General features: G+C 42.9%; 2 protein-coding genes across 2 annotated transcripts in view; one reads left to right on the top strand and one right to left on the bottom strand.

Annotated features, from left to right (window-relative positions):
* Positions 1-290: 290 nt before the first annotated feature.
* dbh (dopamine beta-hydroxylase (dopamine beta-monooxygenase)) lies at positions 291-15,510 on the top strand. The gene is made up of 12 exons (XM_061075288.1): positions 291-659; positions 2,786-2,932; positions 4,357-4,614; positions 5,012-5,188; positions 8,170-8,272; positions 9,250-9,416; positions 9,577-9,720; positions 11,749-11,787; positions 12,292-12,351; positions 12,527-12,654; positions 13,010-13,169; positions 15,019-15,510. The coding sequence occupies exons 1-12, from the start codon at positions 291-293 to the stop codon at positions 15,130-15,132; spliced, it is 1,866 nt and encodes a 621-aa protein (XP_060931271.1). The 3' UTR covers positions 15,133-15,510.
* Positions 15,511-15,704: 194 nt separating this feature from the next.
* The window catches only part of sardh (sarcosine dehydrogenase), a 34,618-nt gene continuing 26,889 nt past the window's right edge, over positions 15,705-23,433 (bottom strand). The window contains exons 18-22 of the mRNA XM_061075275.1: positions 23,205-23,298; positions 20,915-21,077; positions 20,628-20,796; positions 20,145-20,280; positions 15,705-18,955 (exon numbers count right to left, since the gene is read on the bottom strand). Of these exons, the coding sequence (XP_060931258.1) occupies positions 18,827-18,955; positions 20,145-20,280; positions 20,628-20,796; positions 20,915-21,077; positions 23,205-23,298 (691 nt within the window). The 3' untranslated portion in view covers positions 15,705-18,826. The remainder of the gene's footprint in view (positions 18,956-20,144; positions 20,281-20,627; positions 20,797-20,914; positions 21,078-23,204; positions 23,299-23,433) is intronic.

The raw sequence follows: 23,433 nt of genomic DNA, 5'->3' as shown, positions 1-23,433 counted from the left end.
GACTGGAAAGTTGAAGAAACTTCAGAAAATGACGGCCTGAGAGGAAGGAAAACATGAGAAGAAAAGAGTAAACCTCACCTGAGCACCAAGGGGGAAGATACTGAGTCTGCTGAGGCTGAAAAAGAAGAACGGAGCTGACAAGATAAGAACCAGTGGGTTCACAGAGCAGATACAGAACTACAGCGTTGTTCTTTTCCTCACAACTTTGGATTGAACCCCAAATACATTCTGGAAAGTCGTTTTGTTCACCACGTGCTCATTGAAGCAGATTGAGCTCCGTCATTGGGGGAATGAGGATCCTCAGCAGGAACTTTCGCCTTCAGGACATCACCGTCATGTACTTCACCGCCCTGGCTGCCCTCATGGTCATCTTGGTGGCTTCTTACCAGGCCCCCACCAACGCTGTTAACGTGTCCGACCTCAAGCCGAGCTCCTCTAGCCCTCTGCCACCGCTGCCCATGCCCTTCCGCATGCCCCTTGACCCGCGTGGGGAGCTCCAGCTGTCCTGGAACATCAGCTACGCCACACAGGAGGTGTACATGGCGCTGAAGGTTGCAGAGCTCCGGTATGGCGTGGTGCTTGGGATGTCCGACCGCGGGGAGCTGACCAACGCCGACCTGGTGGTGCTGTGGGACTCTGGGACCAAGAGCTTCTTTGGGGTGAGCAAGCCTTTTGTCTGTAGGTCTGTAAGTCTTACTGACGCAAGATTCACCTCAATGTCAAGTTACTAAACCGACAGTGTAAAAAAGACTTCTTACAATCTCTAAACTTCTCTCTTTGTTCATTTGTCAAATTCACAAATGAGCAGGGATTACATGAGAGTCTTTAAGAAGCGGAGGATTCTCTTTTCTCGGCGTTCCTCGTCTGTCTGAGGTCCCCGAGGCGTGAGATTGGTGTCTTTGCCCGAGGAGCCGGCGAGCGGCTCGCTTCGTGATCACATACGTAGTCGTTAAAGGATGTTATCGGGCCCTGCTAATTGAAAATCAGTCAGACTGCACAAATAGCTGAAGTTCATCTGGGAATCATTAGCACACATTAGCATGTCAAAATGTTGTCCTGTGCTGATTAAGATGAGTAAAATGCCAGATACAGGCTGGGGACTTTTGAATAAATCCAAATACATTTTCCTGTAAATTGCTGATAATTTTTTACGGGAAAAACCTTAACCTTAACCTTAAAACAAAAATCCAATTTACCTTGTTTTTCATTTGCATTTCTACCCATTGTTTTAGTGTTGTGATAGGATAAATGTGGAAATGAAGCAGAAAGCTCAGAGATTACAAATTCAATGCAGGTAAAGAGACCTTGTATAATATGTATATAGAATGTGTGCCGTCACTGCTCCTGCTCTTGGTGCACATATAGGTCTTTACAGTATTTTAATACATGCAGCTAAATACCCAATAAAGTATAACATTGTGAATGAAACACTGTCCATAGAGACTACATGTTAACAAGGCATCTATATTTAAATCTCTCTTCAAGTACAGTAATTACTCCAATAAATTATATATTTTGTACCTTTTCAGCATATTTTTAACGATTACCATTTTAAAAGTCAAACACTCAAGGGTAAAATTAGATTAGATGAACACACACACACACACACACACACATACACACACACACACACACACACACACACACACACACACACACACACACACACACACACACACACACACACACACACACACACACACAAAGCCAGGAATATTTTATATATGCTCTGTGGAACCCCAACTGAATTCTCCGACAATTTTGTGTCATGGGATTAACCATAAATATAAATATAGTAGTTGTTCTCTTCCTTTCTCATATTAGAGTGACACATTTACATCAATATCCAGTATTTAAAGAGAGAACCAATAGATTCCACAGTTAAACACGAGACATGCTGGTCATTTCTCAGGAGGCGACGCCCTGCAGGATTTGAAGCTGAAACAAAAATCCAGCTCAGAACCTGGACAAAAAAATAACAAGCTGGTGCAGGTTGGAGAGATTGACTCCACATGTTTTAACCTGTATCTCAAAATATTAATCGTGAAAATCCAACTGAAATCAAGAGACAGGGAGAGTCCACGGTGCAGGTTGTGAGTGAAAACGCTTTCTGTAGTATATTTGAAGTTAATGGGCCCTCAGCAATTTAAATAAGACAAACCAAGAATCTTTTGTTATGAAATTTCACTCCTACAAAAAGGAGGGCTTGTACAATGTGTCATTTTCTTATTAATATGCTCACTGTCTCTCAGTTCTATCTACTGATGTTGTAATTTATGTGTTCTCCACATGGCCATGTAACACACCTAACACATACTGCCCACATCTTTTTTTATATATATATATACAGTCTGTATGTATTTTCAAAATTGTTAGCTTCAAAATCTTTGCAGTTTGTGCAGAACAGTTACATAAGAGGGAAAGAGAGGGAGACAGAAATACAGATCTCAGGTGCTATTCTGGACAGATATGAATGTGATAAAACAGAGCAGAAGCTGAAGGGCTGAGCTGTGGCAAAGCCTCCTGGCAGAGAAGAAGAATCTTCTGCACCAGGTTGGGAAGGTTTCACACTCTCCCTATCACCAACCACTGACAAACAGTCAAATTAAACAGGATCAATATCTGCTTGTTTTAAAATGAACAAACAATATCTTTGGACAGGTCGAATTTATTTGACCTGTGTAACCTAGCTGTTCGAGAGAGGACTTACCACCGTCTAATATCAACCTTGTGACCTGTGTGTATGTTTGATTTCTTCACAGCATGTGTGTGTGTTTTCCCGTAGGATGCGTGGAGCGACAGCGAGGGTCGAGTTTCCTTGGACAGCCAGCAGGACTACGAGCTGATCGAAGCCAAACAGAAACCCGACGGATTCTACCTGCTCTTCAAACGACCGTTCAGCACCTGTGATCCCAGAGACTACCTCATTGAGGTGTGTGTGTGTGTGTGTGTACACATGTTGTGACTATGACTAAATGATTTCTTGGACTTGTCAAGTTCTGCAGTGTGCATTGCTCAGGAATACTTGGGTTGGCCTCTGTTTCTCTCCATTCAACAAAATCCACTTATTAAATTAGCAAAAAGTGAACAAATAATGGCTCTAAGTTAGGTCTTAAGTCTGACAACTAAAAGACCTATATTTGATTTAGCTGTGACTTTGCTCCTCTATTCTCTAAGTTTGCTCCTCTGGTTTGAGCTGTATAAACTGCTGTAGAGCAAACAGGGCACTAGACTTGATGACTGAAGAATCCTATAAAATATTGATGATGTGCAGGACATCCTAACAGAAGGATTTAGCTCTTTCCTTTCATTAAACATCAGACAGCAGACACTTTACTGCAATAAGACTCCTGTAGTTGTGTTGCTTATCTTTCTGCTTAATGTTCTGCTTTATTTGTTTGATTAATTTGACTTGTAAACCACCTTAAAAGTCCTATGCATGCTTTGTTTGGTTACTCGTCCATTCTACCAAGGCTCATGTAAAAGCAAAGCACACTAAGATGACTGGACACAAATGCCTGGAATTCAAACGCATGGCTCAAGCTGCAGACAGTGAACAGTGAACAGCTTCAGCACACAAGAGAGCATTCAGACAAATCCATAAAAAGCTATAGGCAGAGGCTAGGGTCAAAAAACTAGAAAACGTTAAAGACAAAAGAACAAAAATACAATGTCAGTGGCAGGGAACAGAGATGAACCGGCACCGAGGGGAGATGGCACAAAGAGTAAATACAGAGGCAGGGGACACAGGTGCAACACATCAGACGAACATGAGGCGAGGAAGTGTGGATCTGAATCCGAAAAGGGAAAAAGGTTGCGTGACACAAAACAAAGCAGGAAACTGCTTCGAAACCCAATGACACGACCCAGGATGCAGTCTGGGAAATTACACCTACGGCCTCAAGTTGAGAAATCAGGTCTGTCAGCACTGAACCGACTGACCTTGACAGTCAGATAAAGAAGGAGGAAAAGAGGGTGTTGGTGTTTGTGTGCAGCCTGGAGATCAACACAGGGTGTGTAACCTCTACGGGTTCCCATGTGTGAGTGAGAAGGTGCGTGTCTGTTGTGTGTTTGCTGTATCTGGTGCGTGTAAACAAGCGATGAGGCTTCAGGTGCGGACACGACATACTCACAGAGTCCGAATGATCAGCACAATTTCCACTGGAGCATTCGTTATTATAATTATGGTTTCCATGGCACCACGTCAAGCCGCCAAGTTGCTGACACAAAACCGTTGCACATTGCTATGACAACACAATAATTTCTCTCTGTTAATAAAAAATCTATTAGTTTGAAATGCACGTCCTTGCTTTGTATCCGTCAAACATCCTCTCTCTCCTTCTTGTTTCTGGACAGGAGGGAACCGTGCACATCATCTACGGCTTCCTGGACAAACCGCTGGCCTCCCTGGAGCAGCTGAACCTGTCCCGCATCCACACGGGGATCCAGAGGATTCTGATGCTGCGCCCCGACACCCCCGACCCCACCCTGCCCCCGGGCCTGCAGACGCTGGATGTTCTGTCCCCAAATATCTTCATACCAAACCAAGAGACCACCTACTGGTGCTTCATCCAGAAGCTGCCGGAGAACATGCCCAAGAACCACATTATTATGGTGCGAACGTGTATTTAGAGCCGGTGTTTTAGGTGGAGGTGGAGTGGAAGCAGCTCTCACTGCTTCGTGTTTCCCAGCCGGGTGGAGAGAAAAACATGAGCTGCAGTGTCACGGTTACACAGAGGGAACATGAATCAAATTCTAACACCTTAACTCACATCTGTAGTTTTTCACCAAGGAGCTAGTGTGGTATATTTACTGAACAGATCCAGCATGAAACATCAGCATGTTGTAAATTATATAACCAATTAGTGATTGTTAATTTCTATTTGCAAGTCTGTAACTGCCTTAGCTTTTAGGAGTGGTGGTAAAAACACATAAAACAACACGACCTTCTCTTATTCACATCTCTCTCTTTCTCTTCCTGTGTGTGTGTGTCTGTGTGTGTTTCTGTCAGTATGAGTCAATGGTAACACCAGGTAACGAGGCCATTGTGCATCACATGGAGGTGTTTGAATGTTCCCCGGAAGTCCCCGATGTTCCCGAGTACAGCGGCTCCTGCGATGACAAGATGAAGCCGGGCAAGCTCAACTCCTGCCGCCACGTGCTGGCTGCCTGGGCCATGGGTGCTGAGGTATGATAGGAAACAGACACACACCCACACACGTCCTCTCACACTACTGTCTCCACGAGGACTCAGACTACCACGCAGACAAACACACACAAATGCTACGCAGGTTTACTGTGTGCAGACCAGAGAGTCTAATTGAAAGAGAGGGGCTCGGGATGAAGCTTGATTCCGGTCCAGTCCTCGAATCTATTATAAGAGATAAACAAAAACTCCTACGAGAGTAATATCTGCTCGACGATGTGTGAGCAGGAAACATTGATCCCACACGTGGCACAAGTTTATTAAGAGCCTGGAGGCCGTCTGCGTGTGGGAAGCACAATCACATGCAGATTCTCAAATACTTGCTCGCATGGACACTCACATACACATGAATGAATCCAGAAACGCACGCACACTCCAGAGGTTGCAATGCACACGGCTTCATCATGGCTGCATTCTTTCAACAGCCAGATATTTGATCAACCAAACACCAGGTCCACAGAGACTAAATCTAATTTATCCCCAGAGTGTCTCTCAGTAGATCGCAAACCTCTGCCAAGGCACCAAATCTACCAAGTTCATTTGGACCTATTTCTAAAACTGTTAAATATACATATAAACTGTTAATTCCGTGTTAATCCACATTATCTCAGCTATACATAGTGCTTGTTACATTTGTCACTGTACAGCTGCTGAAACACCAAAATCAAGCCCTTTTCAATTCGCCAGATCCCGATTTCTATTTGGATTTGATTCGGTTCCCTTAATATCAAGAATGTTAAAGAAAAAGAAAAAACGCTAAACTTGATGGATTCTTTGTTGGCTCACGTCCCATTCTTCCATCAAGTGTCATGGAAATCCATTGAGCAGTTTTTGCTTAATCCTGCTGAAAAACAAACAAACAAACAAACAAACTAGAATGACACTCTAGCTTATCTCTGCCAAGGCCCAACAGTCCCCTTAAATGAAATCAAGCTGCAAACAGGGAAAATATTGAAAATCATCTTGTACTTGGTTCTTCCGTGACCCAGAACACATCCGATGTCTTTGAGTAAATCGAAAACAAACAAACCAACCAACCAACAATCAAACAAACAAACAAACGAACAGGGGAGAAAACATTGGTGGACGTAAAAAGATATATAATCGACCAGATTAGTAGCATGTATTTTATTATAATTAAACATTTAACTTTATACAGGGAATATTGAAGTATATAGCTTCAGGAATTAAGAATTAAGGCCTCAACAGGCGAACCAGACCTGTGTCATTGTTGGTTACCATAATAAACACGGTTACGTTGTGGAAAGCTCCCGGTTTGGTGTGGATTAGAGAAAGGTCAGAGTTATGGTTAGGCTACTGTCATTTTCAGATCACATGCAGCTGTATAAAAATGTCCTCTGACTTCCTCCTCTCCTCTTGTCATAATTCCCTCAGCCGCCACACTAACTATGGGTTGTAACCAAGTGCTTGGATAGACATTGTACAAGGTCGTCTTTTAGGGGCGGACAGTTACGAGCTCCCGACTGAAGACAAGCACCTGTTCATCCATTCAGTCAGTCACACATCAGGCTTTAAATCACATCCAGTCACCGGGCCACCGACCAGCCGGCTGACCGGGCGAGCAGCAGGCCGCCCGCTAGGCGCATAAAGCAAAGAGGACAGGGAACGGCGAGCCTGTCACTATATATTTCTCTGCTCGGCACGGCGCTTCTATCCCAGCCGACCGGGCCCCCACTCCGATTGGATTATCTTCCGGCCAAACACAAATGAGTAAAGATGCCTTCTGTGAGCTGTGGGCTGCGAAGACAGGATTAGGTGGGAAATATTCAGGCCTCTTTCATCACCTCTTAATAGTGTTGTTTTATTCTCCGCGGCACCACCTCAGAGGGGAAGCGCTGCCCCCGTGGAAACAAGGGAGGAAGAGGAGAGCAGAGTTGAGGATGTTTGAAGGAGGAGAGAAACAATAATAAAGGACGCTGACAGATTGCAAAGACAGAGGCCGGCACCAGAGGAAAAGAAGTGTAAGTGTGTGTGTGTGTGTGTGTGTGTGAGCAGGGAGAACGCGAGTCTCTGAGGATTTCACTATTTCATATTAAAGCGAGATTAAATAAATCAATTCTTTCTTCCATCACATACGGTATCATGGGTAGAGACTTAAGATTGGCCTCTCTCAGAAACAGGCGGTGAACCAGGATCAAATCTAGATTCCTCGATAAACAGCGCGGGAGGTTTGACACCCAGGGGGACGGCAGTGACACAAAAATGATTTTTGTTGCTTTGATAAGCAGAAAAAAAATCTGAATCCAAGGACTGAAAGACGAGGGACAAGAAAACATACATCACATTTTCAATCAATGTCCCACCGGGTGGGTGCAGATACTAGAATACAAAGTTTTCACCACATATAAATCTTTGATAAACATTGATTCCCAAATTGTCTCAAACTAATTGATATAAATAGTTGATGTAGAGAATAAAGTGATTTGAAACGTTAGTTCGCTGAATCCTAATCAGTTTGAAATCTCATTTTCAGTCTTTTAATCTATGACATATCAGTCAAACTTACTGTTCAGGCAACGGATGCCAACATTGGGCCTATGTTGAATCCTGAGGCCACAATGTTGTTTGAGTTAACACAAGACTTAACATCACTTGCTGCTTATCTCCTTGAATCAGCTTGTAATATTCGCACAACAGAAAAGTGGACAAAAACTGTTAGAAATCCACATTTTCTTTTGCAGATTTTCTGAACATCCGAACCTCGGTCAAACCTCACAATTGGCTTCCCCTCTCTTAAATGTAACATGTCTCCTAACAACAAGCCACATGTAATCAGAAGGAGGATATGAAATCTAAAAAGGTTTTTTACTCCACGGCCCTGAATCATCTGTAAGATATTTGAACAGTCTTTGCTACAACTTCAAAGCAGCTCCGCATAAATGAAGGATTAATGAATTGTGTGTGTCCTGAATTTATATGTGTGTGTGTCTGTGTGCTTTCAGGCTTTTTACTACCCTCCTGATGCAGGGCTGCCTATGGGTGGACCAGGATCCTCAAGGTTCCTTCGTCTGGAGGTTCATTATCACAACCCTCTGCTTATATCTGGTATATACAGTACACTTGTAAACACACACAGACAGACACACACACACACACACACACACACACACACACACACACACACACACACACACGCTCCGTCTTCAGCTAAGTCTTTCTTACTAACACACACAGAAGCAGCAGGAGTCTCTGCATCTCACTCCAGGAGCCCCGGGCTTCTCTTCAACAGAGCGATTCATTTAAAAATTGTACAGATATACCTTTTGATGTCAGCTGAAAAAAACCCCACTCCAGACTTGTCTCGTCCTGATCTGACCCTCACTGTATGCACATCTCCTCCATACCATCTTCCAATCCTCTGCACATCTCTCTTGTTTCAGAGTTTGGTGGTTTTCCGGTAAGATTCTGTGTATCTGCTTATCTTCAAAGATCTTTGATGCTGAAGCACAAGCCCCAAGAATAGCCACAGAAAATCGCTCTGTGATTGATGTAGATTTGTTTTCAGAGACATTTAATGTCTTCAAGAGATGAAATGAGGAAAATGACAGAAGACATTCAACTAAGTTCTCCAGCTTGAGTCCAACTGGGACGGTGCTTATTTAACCTCTAGGCCACCAGGGCTCCTCCTCAATTTTAAAATGTCAACCTCAATAACGTTTTAAAAAATATGATGACACCCCTTAATGCTCTAGGAATAAAGACAGACTCCAGTGATATTTTGGCCTGTGTAGACACAACACCTCAATTCTGCATTCCCTGTATTTCTCTGCATAAATTAAATACCAGATGCATGTGGGCTGACCAGCAGCAGATGGAGAAGACATATTACATACTTTCACACCCATGACAGTTTTATGAAATGTTTATCCTATCTTTAAAAAAATCTAAACCTGCCTCCGAGATAAACCGATTCACCCCAGTTTGCATGTCTATTTTCGTTTATTCAGACACTTCATCGCCTGGTTTCACGATCTACTAAGAAACAGACTGTATTTTAATATTCCATGATAATGTGCACGTAGGCCGTCGTGACTCATCCGGGATACGGCTGCATTACACCCCCAGCCTGAGGCGGTTTGACGCAGGGATCATGGAGCTTGGTCTGGTTTATACTCCCATCATGGCCATCCCACCCAAACAGCACTCCTTCTACCTCAGCGGGTACTGCACCTCCAAATGTACCCAGGCAGTACGTATACATAATCTCATCGCATCATTTATGGTTCAAATGTCACATAAACATTTCAGCTGCGGTGCCTTGTATTTGAAGTTTGGTGTCTCTGGAGTACAAACGTCTTGGTTGGAGCTTGGCAGAGGAAAAAAGACAGTTTTCTCTGTTGTCTATTCAGGCTTTGCCTTCAGGAGGAATCTATATATTTGCGTCCCAGCTGCACACCCACCTGGCGGGGCGTGGGGTGCGGACGGTCTTGGTGAGGGGGGGCAAAGAGCTGGAGGTGGTGCAGGAAGACCAGCACTTCAGTACACACTACCAGGTGAGCAGTAGCACAGATCAGTTCACCCAGAGGAGCTCGGTGCACAGATCTACTTTGGTGTAAGGTCTCTTATGTTTGAGAGGAGATGAGCAGCGCCTGAAAGGAACTGCTGCATCGATTTCCTTCCTGTGGCTTCTATAAGTAGAACACGCTGAATATTACGAGCAAATTCTTGAAGGTCGGTGGTGTTTTGTGTTATAGACAAGATGTTTTTATATTATTCATGACTTGAGCAAAGGGACTGTTATTGTAGGTTTTAGCAGTTTAGAAGTGGAGCTACACATCAAGGAACACCCTCAAAACATCTAAACCAGCAATGTCTGCCCATTGGTTCCTGTGAATGTGATAATTCAAAATGGCCAATAAAAAAACGTATAATATCAGTCTATAAATAGAATTAATTAATGCCTCAAACAGCAGGGCACTGTGGGTTCTAATGAACGGATGTGTTTAAAAAGTGTCCTCTCAGCGGTGCAGTGATACACATGCATGGTGCTGTGGTGAGTATTTCTGGCAGCTTGGACGGTGCACGATATTGACTCAGAATAAACTAGAGTGGTACAAATTGAAAATTCAAGCCGCACCAAATTACACACACTCATAGATACCAGTCCCCGAAATATGCCAGATTTGTTTTCCCACAAGATCCATGAATTACTGCTGATAGGAAATCATCCGTCCACCAAGTTTGTGTCTAATCCTGCTTACAAACAAACCCACCAACAATAGGACAGGAGTGAAAACACAACCTCCTCGGCAGGGGAAGTATTTAATAGTTTAGATAAAGCATAAGGATGAGCCACAGAAAGAATTTGCCACACAGACAAAAAGGGGACTTGTTCGTAAGATCAGTTCATAAAAGGTTTTATAATTTTGCGTTAGCTGACCTTAAGAAAAAATGCAATATGTATAAGAAAATCAATAGAGCGGTCTTGGAAGAATATTTCACCTTTGCCAACATTCACATTTGCATCATTCTTTCTCCTTTTGGCTAAATTACTCCATTTGTTCTCTGTGGTCAGAAAACACGTGAGATAATAAACAAACTCTTGCATATGACCTTTATACAAGTGTAGACGATAAGAAAACACAAAATTAAACAAAGGCCTCCTGGCTGGTTTTCAGCTGATCTCAATTTGCTGACCTTGAAAGAAAGTTTGAGGTCTTCTATAGTGAAGCGGATACAAACATAGAGTCATGAGTTTATGCTTCAGCACAGAATTATAACACAGGTTCATCCACAAAGCGTGAACCTGTCCATCTACACAACATCCAAACAACTATTAACATGGTTAAGAGACAGCAGTTGACATCTGTTGTGTTTTGTTTATACAACATCCTAAGGCAGGTACACACACACACACACACACACACACACACACACACACACACACACACACACACACACACACACACACACACACACACACACACACACAGACACACACACACACACACAGACACACACACTTACAGAGAGAGAGGGTGAGATAGAGTGAAAGAGGAGAAGGACATCTGCTCAACCGCCTGATAAAATCTCCAGCTGCCGTTGATGTTGGACTAATGTGAGTGAACCTGTGTGGTATCATTGGAGCATAAACCATTTTCAGCAAAGCTAATAGGCCTTTCCACACACACATACACACACATATATACACACACAGACACACACACAAACACAGCTAATGAAAGCTGCATCCAAGTAAGCCTCTAAAGCAACTGGTGTTTCATCTCACTGTGTGTGAAATAAATGTGTTAAAAGCAAAATGTCCAAATAAACACAGTTAAAATGCCACAGAGGGGAAATGCATCGTATAAATATATCTAGCGCTAACAAGGAAGTCCATTTGGATCATTGAAAAACTTTAACAACTCAGGTTAAGTTGTGAGGGATCAGATGTGGAACAGAGCACATGAACAAAACCACAATATTTACAACATTAATGAGAAAATGGAGATGATGTATCAAGGTTTGAAGTATTTATATAAAATAAAATGACTGTGTTACATCTGTGTTCTTTCCTACAGACAATCCGAGTTCTAAGAAAGATGACAAAGGTTTTACCCGTGAGTATAAAGCTCACGACTTCGCCTGCATTGAAATTAACAGAGGTAGCAGCTGCTCTACTTTTCTTCTGTGCAGATTTTACTTTCAGACAATAATAAAAGAAATTTAACTTTTCTGCAATAACCTCCGCCGAGCTCCCCTGAATGGTGCCGATGTATTTTTCCCTTTGCATTTAAAGTATTGCATTAGAACACCTTGCTGCTGTGCGAGGTGCTTAAATTGAGTTGAAATAGGGACAGACTGTAAAATCAGTGCTGCGATATAAAAAAACTCCCCACGGACGGACCAGATAAAAAAAAAAAAAAAACCCGGCAGTAGCTGAGCTTCACAGAGCAACGTTCTGCGGAACAGCAGTGAACTGGCCACTGGCTCTCTGAGAATAATGAATCCTCTGTCAGTAACCTCCATTTATCTGCAGCCTTCTTTGTCGAATCTCACAATATGGTGAACTGCTGATGACTGTGTATGTGTGTGTGTGTTTGTGTTTGTGCTCGGTCCTGCAGGGCGATGTGCTCATAACAAAGTGCACTTTCAACACAGAAGACAGGAGCGGGCCCACAGTGGTGAGCGACACACCATCATTACTCAGCACTATTTTCACAATGCTTAAGTTCACCTTGAGCGCTGAGCACAACAGAATAACCCTGAACCGTCTCCTTCATCCTCCTCCCTCCGTCTTCACCTTCACCATATTTCCTTCCCTCCTCATCTTCACGTTCCCTTCCCACGTCTCCTCAGGGCGGTTTCAGCATTACGGATGAAATGTGCGTCAACTACATTCACTACTACCCTCGGACTCAGCTGGAGCTCTGCAAAACCCACGTCGACCCAGGATACCTGCAGAAATACTTTAATTTCATTAACAGGTATAGCACAAGCATCCAAAAACCTTATCTCCCTCTCTCCCTGACAGCCTTTGCTTAGCCACCTCCTCCATCCTTCCCTCCGGTTCCTCCCCCTGCTTCCTCTCCATCTCCCCTGTGACTAAGCAATTTTTGTTTCCAGCATCCGTCCCTCCCCCTCTTCATCCTTCACTCCCAGGGAACCCGAGTGGTGATTATTTCTTTTAATCTCGAGAGCCAGATGCTTTATTTAAAGTGAGACCGTTCTTACTGCTTTCTTTTCAATCTCTCCTTTTTTTCTCAATCTCCCTTCTGCCTCCCTCTTCTATCGACTTTCCTTCAACCTCCCTCGACTCACGCCATCCCATCCTCCCTGCAGGTTCCAGGGGAATGATGGGTGTGTGTGCGGCGAGGTTAGTGTGACGGAGCAATATTCTCAGCTACAGTGGGACGCCTTCACTGGAGAAGTGCTCGACTCGCTCTACAGCACGGCCCCCATGTCCATGCACTGCAACCAGTCGACTGCACGTCTCTTTCCTGTAAGTCGTCCCCCCCCCCCCTTCCACACATACACACACTCACACACACTTCAATGGACTGTCAAGCCCCCAATTAAACCAGTTCAAGAGTGGACATCTGTTGGACAGGAGTGTCAGACAAGGCCGAGCAGACATAACACTCTCACTTACACACACAGGTTTGTGTACTTCCTATCTTAGACAAGGAAGTGTTTGAATTGATCCATCGAGACGGAACTGGAAAAAACATAATGTTGCATGATTAAGGTTTGGAAATTAGTATGTAAAAGATCCGGCAAAACACAGCTGCTCATATACATAAATATCATATCATCATTATATACACTGATGAGTGTGTTGTGAGGACTCATTTTCACTTATTGTTTTTATCTCAGCCGCTGAAAAGATGAAGTGAACAGATACGAATTTCTCTGGAACTTACTAAATGTGTAATGTGTTTGTGGTAACCATCCACACATTTTGATAAGATATTGCCGAATCCGGAACACTGCACAGAACGATGAGACTTTTTCCAAATGACCAGGCACAGACAAGGGAAACAGGACAAGAGATCCGTCATGTGAAGAATCCAACACCCGTCTAGTTTTGGAAGAGAAACTTTGCATTAATGTGGGAGCCGAGTCAGTTTGGAGAGAAAATGTTTCCAGGGCCTTTAAGCTCAACCATGTGGGCGGCGGCCTTTAAATAAACTGACAGCGAGGGGGTCGCCGCTGAAAGGCATTTTATATACACAACCATTTTCAAGATATTTGGGGGGTGGGGGGATCAATCATGCTTGAAATAAATTTAAAGTGATGCAGCCGTCCAGCTTCTAGTCTTTGTTTTCTCGCTAAAAATGCAGCAGTCACAGTTTGGCACTTTTTGTGGTGGGATACAGAGAAACGTATAATACATAAAAAGGTGGAAAGGACAACGAGAAAGGGACGATGCAAAAACTTGTGAGGGTCAACAGGGAAATCAACAACAGCAGGCAGTTACCTACTCATATAAAGAGAGGCTGAGCTGGAGAGGAGCAAACAACAAGACAACGATATGAGATTTCTCAGCTAATGTCGATTTTTACATTACATTCCATTTAATTTAGCTGACGCTTTTATCCAAAGCAACTTACAATAACTGCATTCAACCCCGAGGGTACAAACCAAGAACAACAAGAATCAAGAAAGTACACGTTCTTCAAAAATAAAGCAAAACTACAAAATGCTATAAGTAAGTGCCATTTAAGTGCTATTAAATTGTTAGTTTCAAAAATTGTGAGTAATTTTTTTAATTTTTTCATTCAAGGTATATTGAGGTATTTTTAAATGTAGCTTCGAACACGCAGAGGCACACACACGTACAACAGGTATCTGATGCAGCAGCGGGAGCTAATGATGCACGGCTGTTGTCACTGTCGCTGCATGAGCATAAAATCATATGATCAGAAAAACACACACAGTGAGTCATTACCATAAATAACGCCGCACAACGTAAACAAGGTTGTATTCTATCATCTGTGTAAGTGACTCATAAATTTAGTGACTGACTGGAGAACCACTGGACCGGAATTAATCACCTTGGACATAATAAGGGATGTAGGAAGCGGTGCTGGTGAAAAGAGGGAAGGAAGCTGCCTTTCGTTGTCCCATCAAAAAACACACTCAACACCACACAAGTGTGTCCTTGAGTGTGTTTTTTCAAGCTGCACAATGATGGATATACTGCCCGCCGACAGCTGCGCAATTGCCTCAATAAAATCAGCCGTCGACAAATATCAAGGACGGTGCTTATTTTTGTCATTATTTGAAATATTTAGGACCAAGCAACACATCACACGTCACAGCCATCGTAAATTTGTGTGTCTCTCCAGGGAGAGTGGGACAAGCAGCCCGTTCCCGTGGTGACGGAGGTCCTGGAAAAACCTCGGTACCCCTGTGAAGGAGGTGCCCTGCCCACCAGCCGACCCCTGACACCCCCAGTGTGAGCCCAGTCTGGGGCGGGGGGGCTGGGACCCAAACCTGTTGCAAGATAAACGTGTCCTGGTTTTATTTCTGTGTTTGAGGGAATAGCTGCAGGATACTATTGGGGTTTTCTGACATATACTGTATTCATATGCTTATTATAAATTATGAGTTAATGAAAAAAGTGCATTTACGTGTGTCATGTTTTAAAGCAATGGAGCTGGACATTATTCAGGATCGAAGTGGCACGGACATATATGTGTGACTAGCAAATTGGTGCTATGGACAGAAGTGTTGTAAAGTATTCCTATTGGCTTATTTAACATTATGTAAAAGTAAATTAATTAGCTTGTGTCTCTTTAACATTCATTGTGTTATTTTTCCTTCCCCATGATTCTGTTGAGGATGACGACAAACATTATTACAACATGAAAGATTGTTACATGTCAATAACTGTAATAAATGCATAATAAATTCACATAATATGGCAAATACATACTGTTCATGAGATAACTTTATATATAATGTTGTTTTCTACATGCTGTTGTGTGTCCTTGTATATTTTTTATATGTGTTCAATAATGTCACAAAAATGTTGGCAGTTAAAAAGGCATTTATTAACACATGAATGGCTTCGGACAGAATCAATCCCTAAATTAACATTAAGTTCATAATGTTGAGCTGGTCAACGAGCCACTGATCAGTTTTGACGTCTTTTAAATTGGTCAAACTGTTCCACGGCAGAAATAACAAGGATGCAACATTTTCGAAAAACCCTATTTAAAAAGCTCAGGGAAGAGAAATTAATAATTTTGTTTGCACTTCGCCTCGTTTTTTTCATCACCGTCACACTGAGGGAAGAGGAGAAAGTAAATTGCGGGAGGAGAAACCTGTGGTGCAGAGAACCAGCGGTGATAGTGTTTATCAGTAGGTTTCACATTTCCCATATAAATCTTGTTATTAACCTGAGCTACTCATGAGAACAACCATTCCAGTGATTAATGGTCGTCAGGCAGAATCCATGAATCATTCCATATTAGTAAACATTTTGAGCGCAACACACAAACACACACGATCTGAGAGGCAAGTTAAACACACGGACACCTTCGACTAGTTTCTACCACTGTTTTTAGCTGTTCGCTCTTCTTTGGCCTGAAGAGCGTTGACGTAAACACAGATGGAAAATGAAATCAAGAACTAAATTACATACCAAGTGTCAAAACAAAAACTACAGAAGCACATTTTGTAGTTGACTCGTAAGACAATCATGTAAACACAGAGAATTACCAAAATAGCTTTAATTACTGTACATGTACCAGCACCAGGATTTAAGACATGAATCAGTTAACGAGGCGATAAACTAGTGTTTTCTTCTTTTCACACTCTCTCCTGAAACAGGAGCAAAAAGGAGCAAGCTTGTGTTAATAAACCTTGTTATCACTTATTACCACAAACAGCTCACATGGAAAGGCACCAACAGTTGTTTCTGCACCGACTCAGGCTGTTGATTCAGCACAATGATAATAGAAGTGATTTTCCCCGGTCCTACAGTTCAGTCCCACTGAACCCATCACCACTCCACTTTAATAAGCTCATAGTTTCAAATGATGAGTGTTGGCTAATCAGGCTCATGTGGTTTTTAATGACCACACCATGTAGATGCTTCACAGTTTAAAGATACTGTTGGAAATAAGGTCGAGTCCATCGGCTCTCGTCTGGCGATGAATCCGCCTCTGGGGGCAAGATGCAAGATTTCAAGGCTTCTTGTTTAAACAGCAGAAATCCAGGGGCAAGACTTTTAATCTTCCATTTGCCAAAACATTGTTTACAGTTAAACACGGGTGGAACGGTTCTCCGCACAAAACACATACAGAGATACTTTTTGTAGGTGTTTGAAGTTGACGGCATTTTGGCTCAATACCTGCATATGAAGGCAGGTAACTTAAAAAGCTGATTCATGTTGGTATATGCGGTCCCGCCTCTTTTTCTCTCCATGCCGACCTTTTACTTGCGGGTGATCAAAGCCTGCTCAAACCGGATAGGTCAAACTAGAAACGGAAACCAGAAGAATCTCATCTCTTACCCACAGCCTGTATAGAATCTGTTTACAGAGATTACTGTGAAGCAGATACACAAAGTATTAGGTTTGACTTCAACAGGAAAATAAGACAAAGAGAAGTTCTTTAACTTGGTACAATGTACCAGCACGCTAACATCAACAGCTGCTTCTTATTAACTGAAGTCTTTCCCTGTCATCATTCTTCCTCAGCTGTGTTTAGTCCCAGGTTGTTCCTCTCTGCGCCTCGGGCTCTTTCTCTTCTACCTGCTCCTCCACTTCTGATGAGAACATCTAGACACCACACGAGCAAGTAACTTTCATTTCAATCCGCACAAACATCAGTCCTTGTAATTCACTCCAGACACCTGCAGGGCAACTGTGTAGTAGTTTGGGAAAACTTGATGTATTCCCTAATATAGTTTTCTATGGTCTCACAGGAAAAATGCACGAGAGGTTACAGCACAATAGTAGGATCAAATATATTGTGGACAAAAAAGGAAGAAATTTGAATTAACGGCCTGACAAACATATATTGTGTCGATAAATTAGAACCATCCTCAAAATAAAGACAAACTTTCTCAGAATTTGGACTCAAAGTCATGGGACTTAGCTAACAATGGTGGTTCTGGAACTTTAATGTACAGAACAGAAATTTTTTTGATACTGTTGTGCTCTTCACCCCAAGCTAAACCTAATTGAGTATCTATAGTCTCTACAGATGGAGCTACAAATGTACTTGACTAGTCGCCTGGAGTCTTGATCTACAGCAAGGGGAAGTGTTATATATCTACTTGTTTAAATGAAAATATGGGTAAAACAATGTTAAATGTGCTGTTACACACAATTAATCTGGACAAATTAAGATGCTCAGTCAATATTTCACGTAACCTTGTCATTATTTAAGATAAAAAAGTCAGCTTTCGTCCAAGGTAAGCAAGACCGTGGACACATGCACAAATATAACAGTGGCAAACCTTCATATCCAATCTGTGTGAGTTGGGGGGGATAGGACATTTGCTTCCTGTGGCGAGGCAAATCAGCAGCGTAGCTTCGCTTGGAGTTGAACTTTGGTGAACCCGTGATATTCCCCTGCATTCATGTACGAATGATCGTACCCTATGATTAGATTTTGAGAAAGTTTCTCTTTATTTGAAGATACTAAACCATTATTTGGTGAAGGTTTCTCATTATATTTGCTAACAGGATCCTTTTTTCTCTCATGTTGGCAGTAATGAGCTTCCATACCCGCATATACATCTGTCACTTTCAGCCCTATTAGCTGTGATAGAGTCACAAAGTGAGCAGATGCTATCGTTAATGTAAAACTTGCCACTATTGCACCTACAGTATAATCATGGGAGGGAAACAGAATTACCCGCTGTGTTTGCTGCCTGATTACAGGAGATAACAAGACATATTTACCAACCTCACAAATCCAGAGTGGGCATCAACAACCTGGAGCCGAGACCTTAAATCACCTTTAAGACGACAAAACACTCAGACACAACAGACTCAATTCAGAACCTCTTCAACACCTCCATACAGATTTCAGACCATCCAGGAAAGAGAAGAGAAGAATCAGCTGCTCCTCCCTCCGCCTCGTCCTCCAACCAGAATGTGTTTGTTTTCAGTTTGTTTGTTTTTTTCGTCCGTGGTCCTCAAGCGTAGATGCCCTTGATCCGTTTGTTCTCAGGGTCGAACGGAGTTTTGAGGTGGGCCTTGGCCTTGTACGTCACTCCCATCCTCTCCAGGGTGAAGTCGCCGCTCTTTATGAAATCAGCACTCACCTGAGAGAGACAGGAAGAGAGAGAATGAAAAAAGGAGAGAGAGGAGGTGGAATGAGGAGACGGTGGCAATTACAACAGGGACGGCAGCAATCAAGAAGTGACAAATTCACTGTGTTCGTATTGGACGCCAGACGATGACACGGGAGTTCTAAAAGAACTGTGAGCAATTCGTTCTCTCATGAGTCAATGTCAGGTCCCTCGTAACACAGAGAGGCAATTTACACTGACTGACTCCCTGTTCCCCCGCCATGCAGCTCTGCAACTCAACTGTCATTGACACACACACACATACACACACACAGAGAGAACATCTCTCCCCTGCCACCACTTGTGAAGCCTGTGGAGAGAACGGCACAGTGCTCACAGATTCTGTCCAGATGACAATCTCCTTCAGGGACAAAATAAAACATCTACAGTCTGCATGACCTTCCTGCAGGGGAACGCCAGGATGGACAGCGATGTTTTTGTCTCAGTACAAACAGACACACACTGGTAACACGTCGATAACCTGAGATCAAAGTCCAGGTAGGATCCAGGAGTTACATGGATTTGTTCATTGTTACATTCACAATCCTCCCAAGCCCTGATTGTTAAAGGCAACCCGGCTGCATGCAAACCGATACCAGATTTCTATAATGAAATTGAGTTCATTCTATATCCTGGTTTTTAGTCTTCATGTGTTTCAAAGCAGTCCATCTTATAAACCCAGAACTTCATCGTCACTGGGTTGTGATTGAAGAAGAGCAGCATGAAGTGTTTGGATGCTCAAAATCGACTGGGATCCGATAAATCATTTCCCCTTGACTTTAGTGTGTGTGAGTGTGTCTTTGTGCATGTGTTGTGTTTGTGCATTTCCAAATTAAATAGCTCGACAAAGCCGAGAGTTTGTTTTGCTGGTCACAACAAATATTGCACAAACACCTACTCAGCTCCTTCTCAGAGCAACGGATCTAAAAACTCGACAAATACAGACGTATTGTTTTTGGGGTTTGCACATTTTCAAAAAATGTCTTTAAACACGCAACTTCAGCAAATAACTTATAATCCCTCCTGCCCTCTTGTCTGTTGTTCCATCTGTTATGTTGTGCTTGTTGTGTTGTGTTAATATCAGCAGAGCGACACAAAGAAAACAGAAGAAAAATTAGGCTGAATAAGAAACTAAATGAGAAATAACAAATGTGAACATTACCACTCCTCCATCAGGGTTGCGGATATATCCATAACCGATAGTTTTGTCAATGAAGAAGCCATAATCAGAACGCCGTAGGTGACCGACAGGAACTCCATTACGGAAAACGGCCTCCAGACCAAACATCGGTATTTTCCTATGAGAGAGAGAGAGAGAGAGAGAGAGAGCGAGAGAGCGAGCGAGAGAGAAGGGGAAATGTAATTACATTAAAACACACACCACACATGCCCTGTTTCTTTCACACTCTCACAAAATCAACTCATTCAAAGTTTAATTTAGCGTTCCATCGCCGCAGCCTTTCTCCTGTGCACACTCATATACAGACTATAAATGCATTAAGCTTAGTAAATGCATTAATATTAAAGCTTCTGAACTCTGAGACTGTTCTCAAATTGATTTTTCTGGTATAGTTATTTCACTTGTAGAAGCCTTCACTCCATTCCCTTCTCTATATCCAGTGTTTTTTAATCAGACTTTACTGACTCGTCAATGGTGAAGCAGACGATGCGCCTCCTAAGCCCCTCCTTCTTCTGTTCCTCCAGCCTATCGCGACCCAGGAACGGGATCGAACTCTTCAGCTTGCAGGTGAAGCCTAGCCCCGCCTCCAAAGGGGTGTCGTCCGGGCGGAGGTCAGCGTGCCAATGTCTGTAGCCTGGTTACGAGAGGACGACATAATAAGCACACAAAAAATAACAGGAGATTGAGTCGTCAGCTCAGACCAGAGCTCAGCCTGATCTGTTTATTAGGGTTACTCATCATGACCTCAGTACCTTTCTCTATGCTGAGCGAGTCGATGGCCCTGTAGCCCGAGTTGATGATGCCGTGCTTCGCACCAGCAGCCATGACAGCATGGTAGACCGGAAGGCAAGCGTCCTTGGGAATGTGCAGCTCCCAGCCGAGCTCCCCGACAAACGACAGACGCATGGCTCGCACCTGCGCGAGGGAGGAGGAGAGAGGAGGCTCAGAGAGTCGGAGGGGAAAGCATGCAGAGGACCAAGCTGCCACCACTCTGCTTGTGCTCACTCTCTCTAGCTCACACACATTTATAGACACATACACACAGACAGTCTTCATCCTCAAGGACAAGATTAAAATTGATGCAGGGATAACATAAATGTTTAGAAATGAATGTGTCCAAAATTCTTTCAGTCATCAAAGAGATCACTGCTTCCTGGGTTGAGAGGTGACGAAGACGGAAGGGACGGAAAATACACAAGAAAAGATAACACAGAAAGATTGAGATACATTGAAGGTATGAAAAAGATGCTAAAATAAAAACCGAAAGGAAAAGATTGAGTATTTGAGCTTTTATCCTTCATGAATACTGGCCGTGATGACTCAACATCTCTGTTGTAAAGATCTGGGAGCACGAGTCTCCCACAGCTTTTTTTTGTTTAATACCTCACTTTAATGGAAATCATCTCAAATCTTTCACCCAGCAGGTAGACACAGAAAGTCGTCCCCTGGAAATCCCTGTAGCTGCTGTAATGAACTGACGAGCAGCTGTAGAGCTTTACCTATAGCTCGAGCTTCTCCCGAGAGTCAAGAAGGAATCAATGAAAACCTATTTTTTCAAATTGGAAAGTTGAAGACACAAACAAATATTATTTTCAGACAGCAAAGCAGGATCCACCCGGATTTCTATAGGAGAGCTTTATGTTTTTAATTTCAAATATAATGGTTAGGGTTTGAATTTTTTGTTCTATTGATTTGTGAGTATTTTCTCTATTTGTCAGACCATTATGGCCCCAATAGAAACATATGATATGTTGACAAATACCAGAATAGTATGCCCAAAAATATATATGTTTGTGAAAGACAAGGGAAAGCAAAGAAGAGGAGGAAAAGGGAAGTAAATGTGGAAGTGAGTGAAAAAAAAACTCTCCAACAGTTTCCCCAGTGGGTGCTGTGACAGCCAGGCCATCTGGCCAGCCAAGGATCACCCTGGGCCCCATATGGACACCATGCAACTCTGGAGAGGACAGTACATGTAAGCCTGCGCATGTTCACACTACACACTCAACACACATACGCCAACCACAGACTTAAAAACACACGGACGCCTCTCCCTCCACTGTCATTTGTGGATTTTGCAGATGGACGAATAAAAAGACAAACACAGCACGGACACAAGCACGAAACATTTCAGACAAACGTGAAATCATATTATCTAACATTCATACCCGCACGAGAGAGAGAGTCTAACGAGCTATGAGTGGAGCAAAGGGCAGAGTGAGCACTGTTCTCGCAGCAGTGCAGCCATTAAAATGTCACCCGGACAAGGCCAGCAACCAGCTGGGATGGAACACAACACAAACAGTTTGCACACGCACATACACACACTCCTGTAGAGCTGTGAGGAGATACTGACTGCCATCAATGGAGTGCTGCATAATTCATGCAAAAGCAACTAAGACAGAGCTACTGTGTGTGTGTGTGTGTGTGTGTGTGTGTGTGTGTGTGTGTGTGTGTGTGTGTGTGTGTGTGTGTGTGTGTGTGTGTACGCAAAGTATGTGTTGATGCACGTGCCAGAACAACATGCTCTTTGATTCGAGGCATGAGACACTATGGAGGTCAACTCGAGAAGCTGAGCCTCGGTACCTCTCAGCATTTTTGTTCCCGTTATTGCGAAGTATTATTAATGAATATGTGATTTCCACGCTGCTGATAAACAACAGCAAGACCAACTTTGTTTTCGAGTTGATCGACCTGAGGCGTAAACATTTCAAGAAACTGAAATTGGAAAGAGGTGGAGAAACAAAAAACGTGGATAGAGTGAGACTACAGACATTTCATCAGTCCCTGTCGACTGAACCTTTGAAATAATAAAACACTTCCACTCAACAGTGTGTGATTTGCATAAAAGTATTTTTTAATTAACTAAGCTTTTTTTATTTAACAAGCAGTGACAGGGTTATTATAAAGCTGACAAATGCACCACATCCAATTAATGTAGAAATGAGTTGAGGCTTCAAGTGTGTGTGTGTGTGGATGTGTGTGTGTGTGTGTGTGTGTGTGTGTGTGTGTGTGTGTGTGTGTGTGTGTGTGTGTGTGTCTCACCTGATGTCCTACTGCGTTAACAACCTTGTGGGTAGAGAAGGGGAAACTTTCATTGCTCAGGTCTGCGTCCAGCACCTCCTGAAGAACCTCTCGACTGCACAGAAACAGAAAACAGAGCAAATCATAAACTGCATCAGTTTATTTAAAGTAGATCAATACAACTAATAATGATCGATCGATAAAACAAAAGCTGCTGATGTCTTGCATCACATCAGCAGCTCCATTTGGA

The sequence above is a fragment of the Limanda limanda genome, chromosome 1, assembly GCF_963576545.1.
Source record: "Limanda limanda chromosome 1, fLimLim1.1, whole genome shotgun sequence".
In the NCBI taxonomy this organism is placed as follows: Eukaryota; Metazoa; Chordata; class Actinopteri; order Pleuronectiformes; family Pleuronectidae; genus Limanda; species Limanda limanda.
The sequence above is the reverse complement of the archived record's forward strand: the minus strand, read 5'-3'. Positions and strand labels throughout refer to the sequence as shown.

Excerpts from the sequence above, each read along its gene's own strand:
- dbh (XM_061075288.1), top strand. The coding sequence starts at position 291 with ATGAGGATCCTCAGCAGGAACTTTCGCCTTCAGGACATCACCGTCATG. Across the intron at positions 8,273-9,249 it reads CAACCCTCTGCTTATATCTG|GCCGTCGTGACTCATCCGGG; the intron begins GTATATACAGTA and ends ATGTGCACGTAG. Across the intron at positions 12,352-12,526 it reads ACAGGAGCGGGCCCACAGTG|GGCGGTTTCAGCATTACGGA; the intron begins GTGAGCGACACA and ends ACGTCTCCTCAG.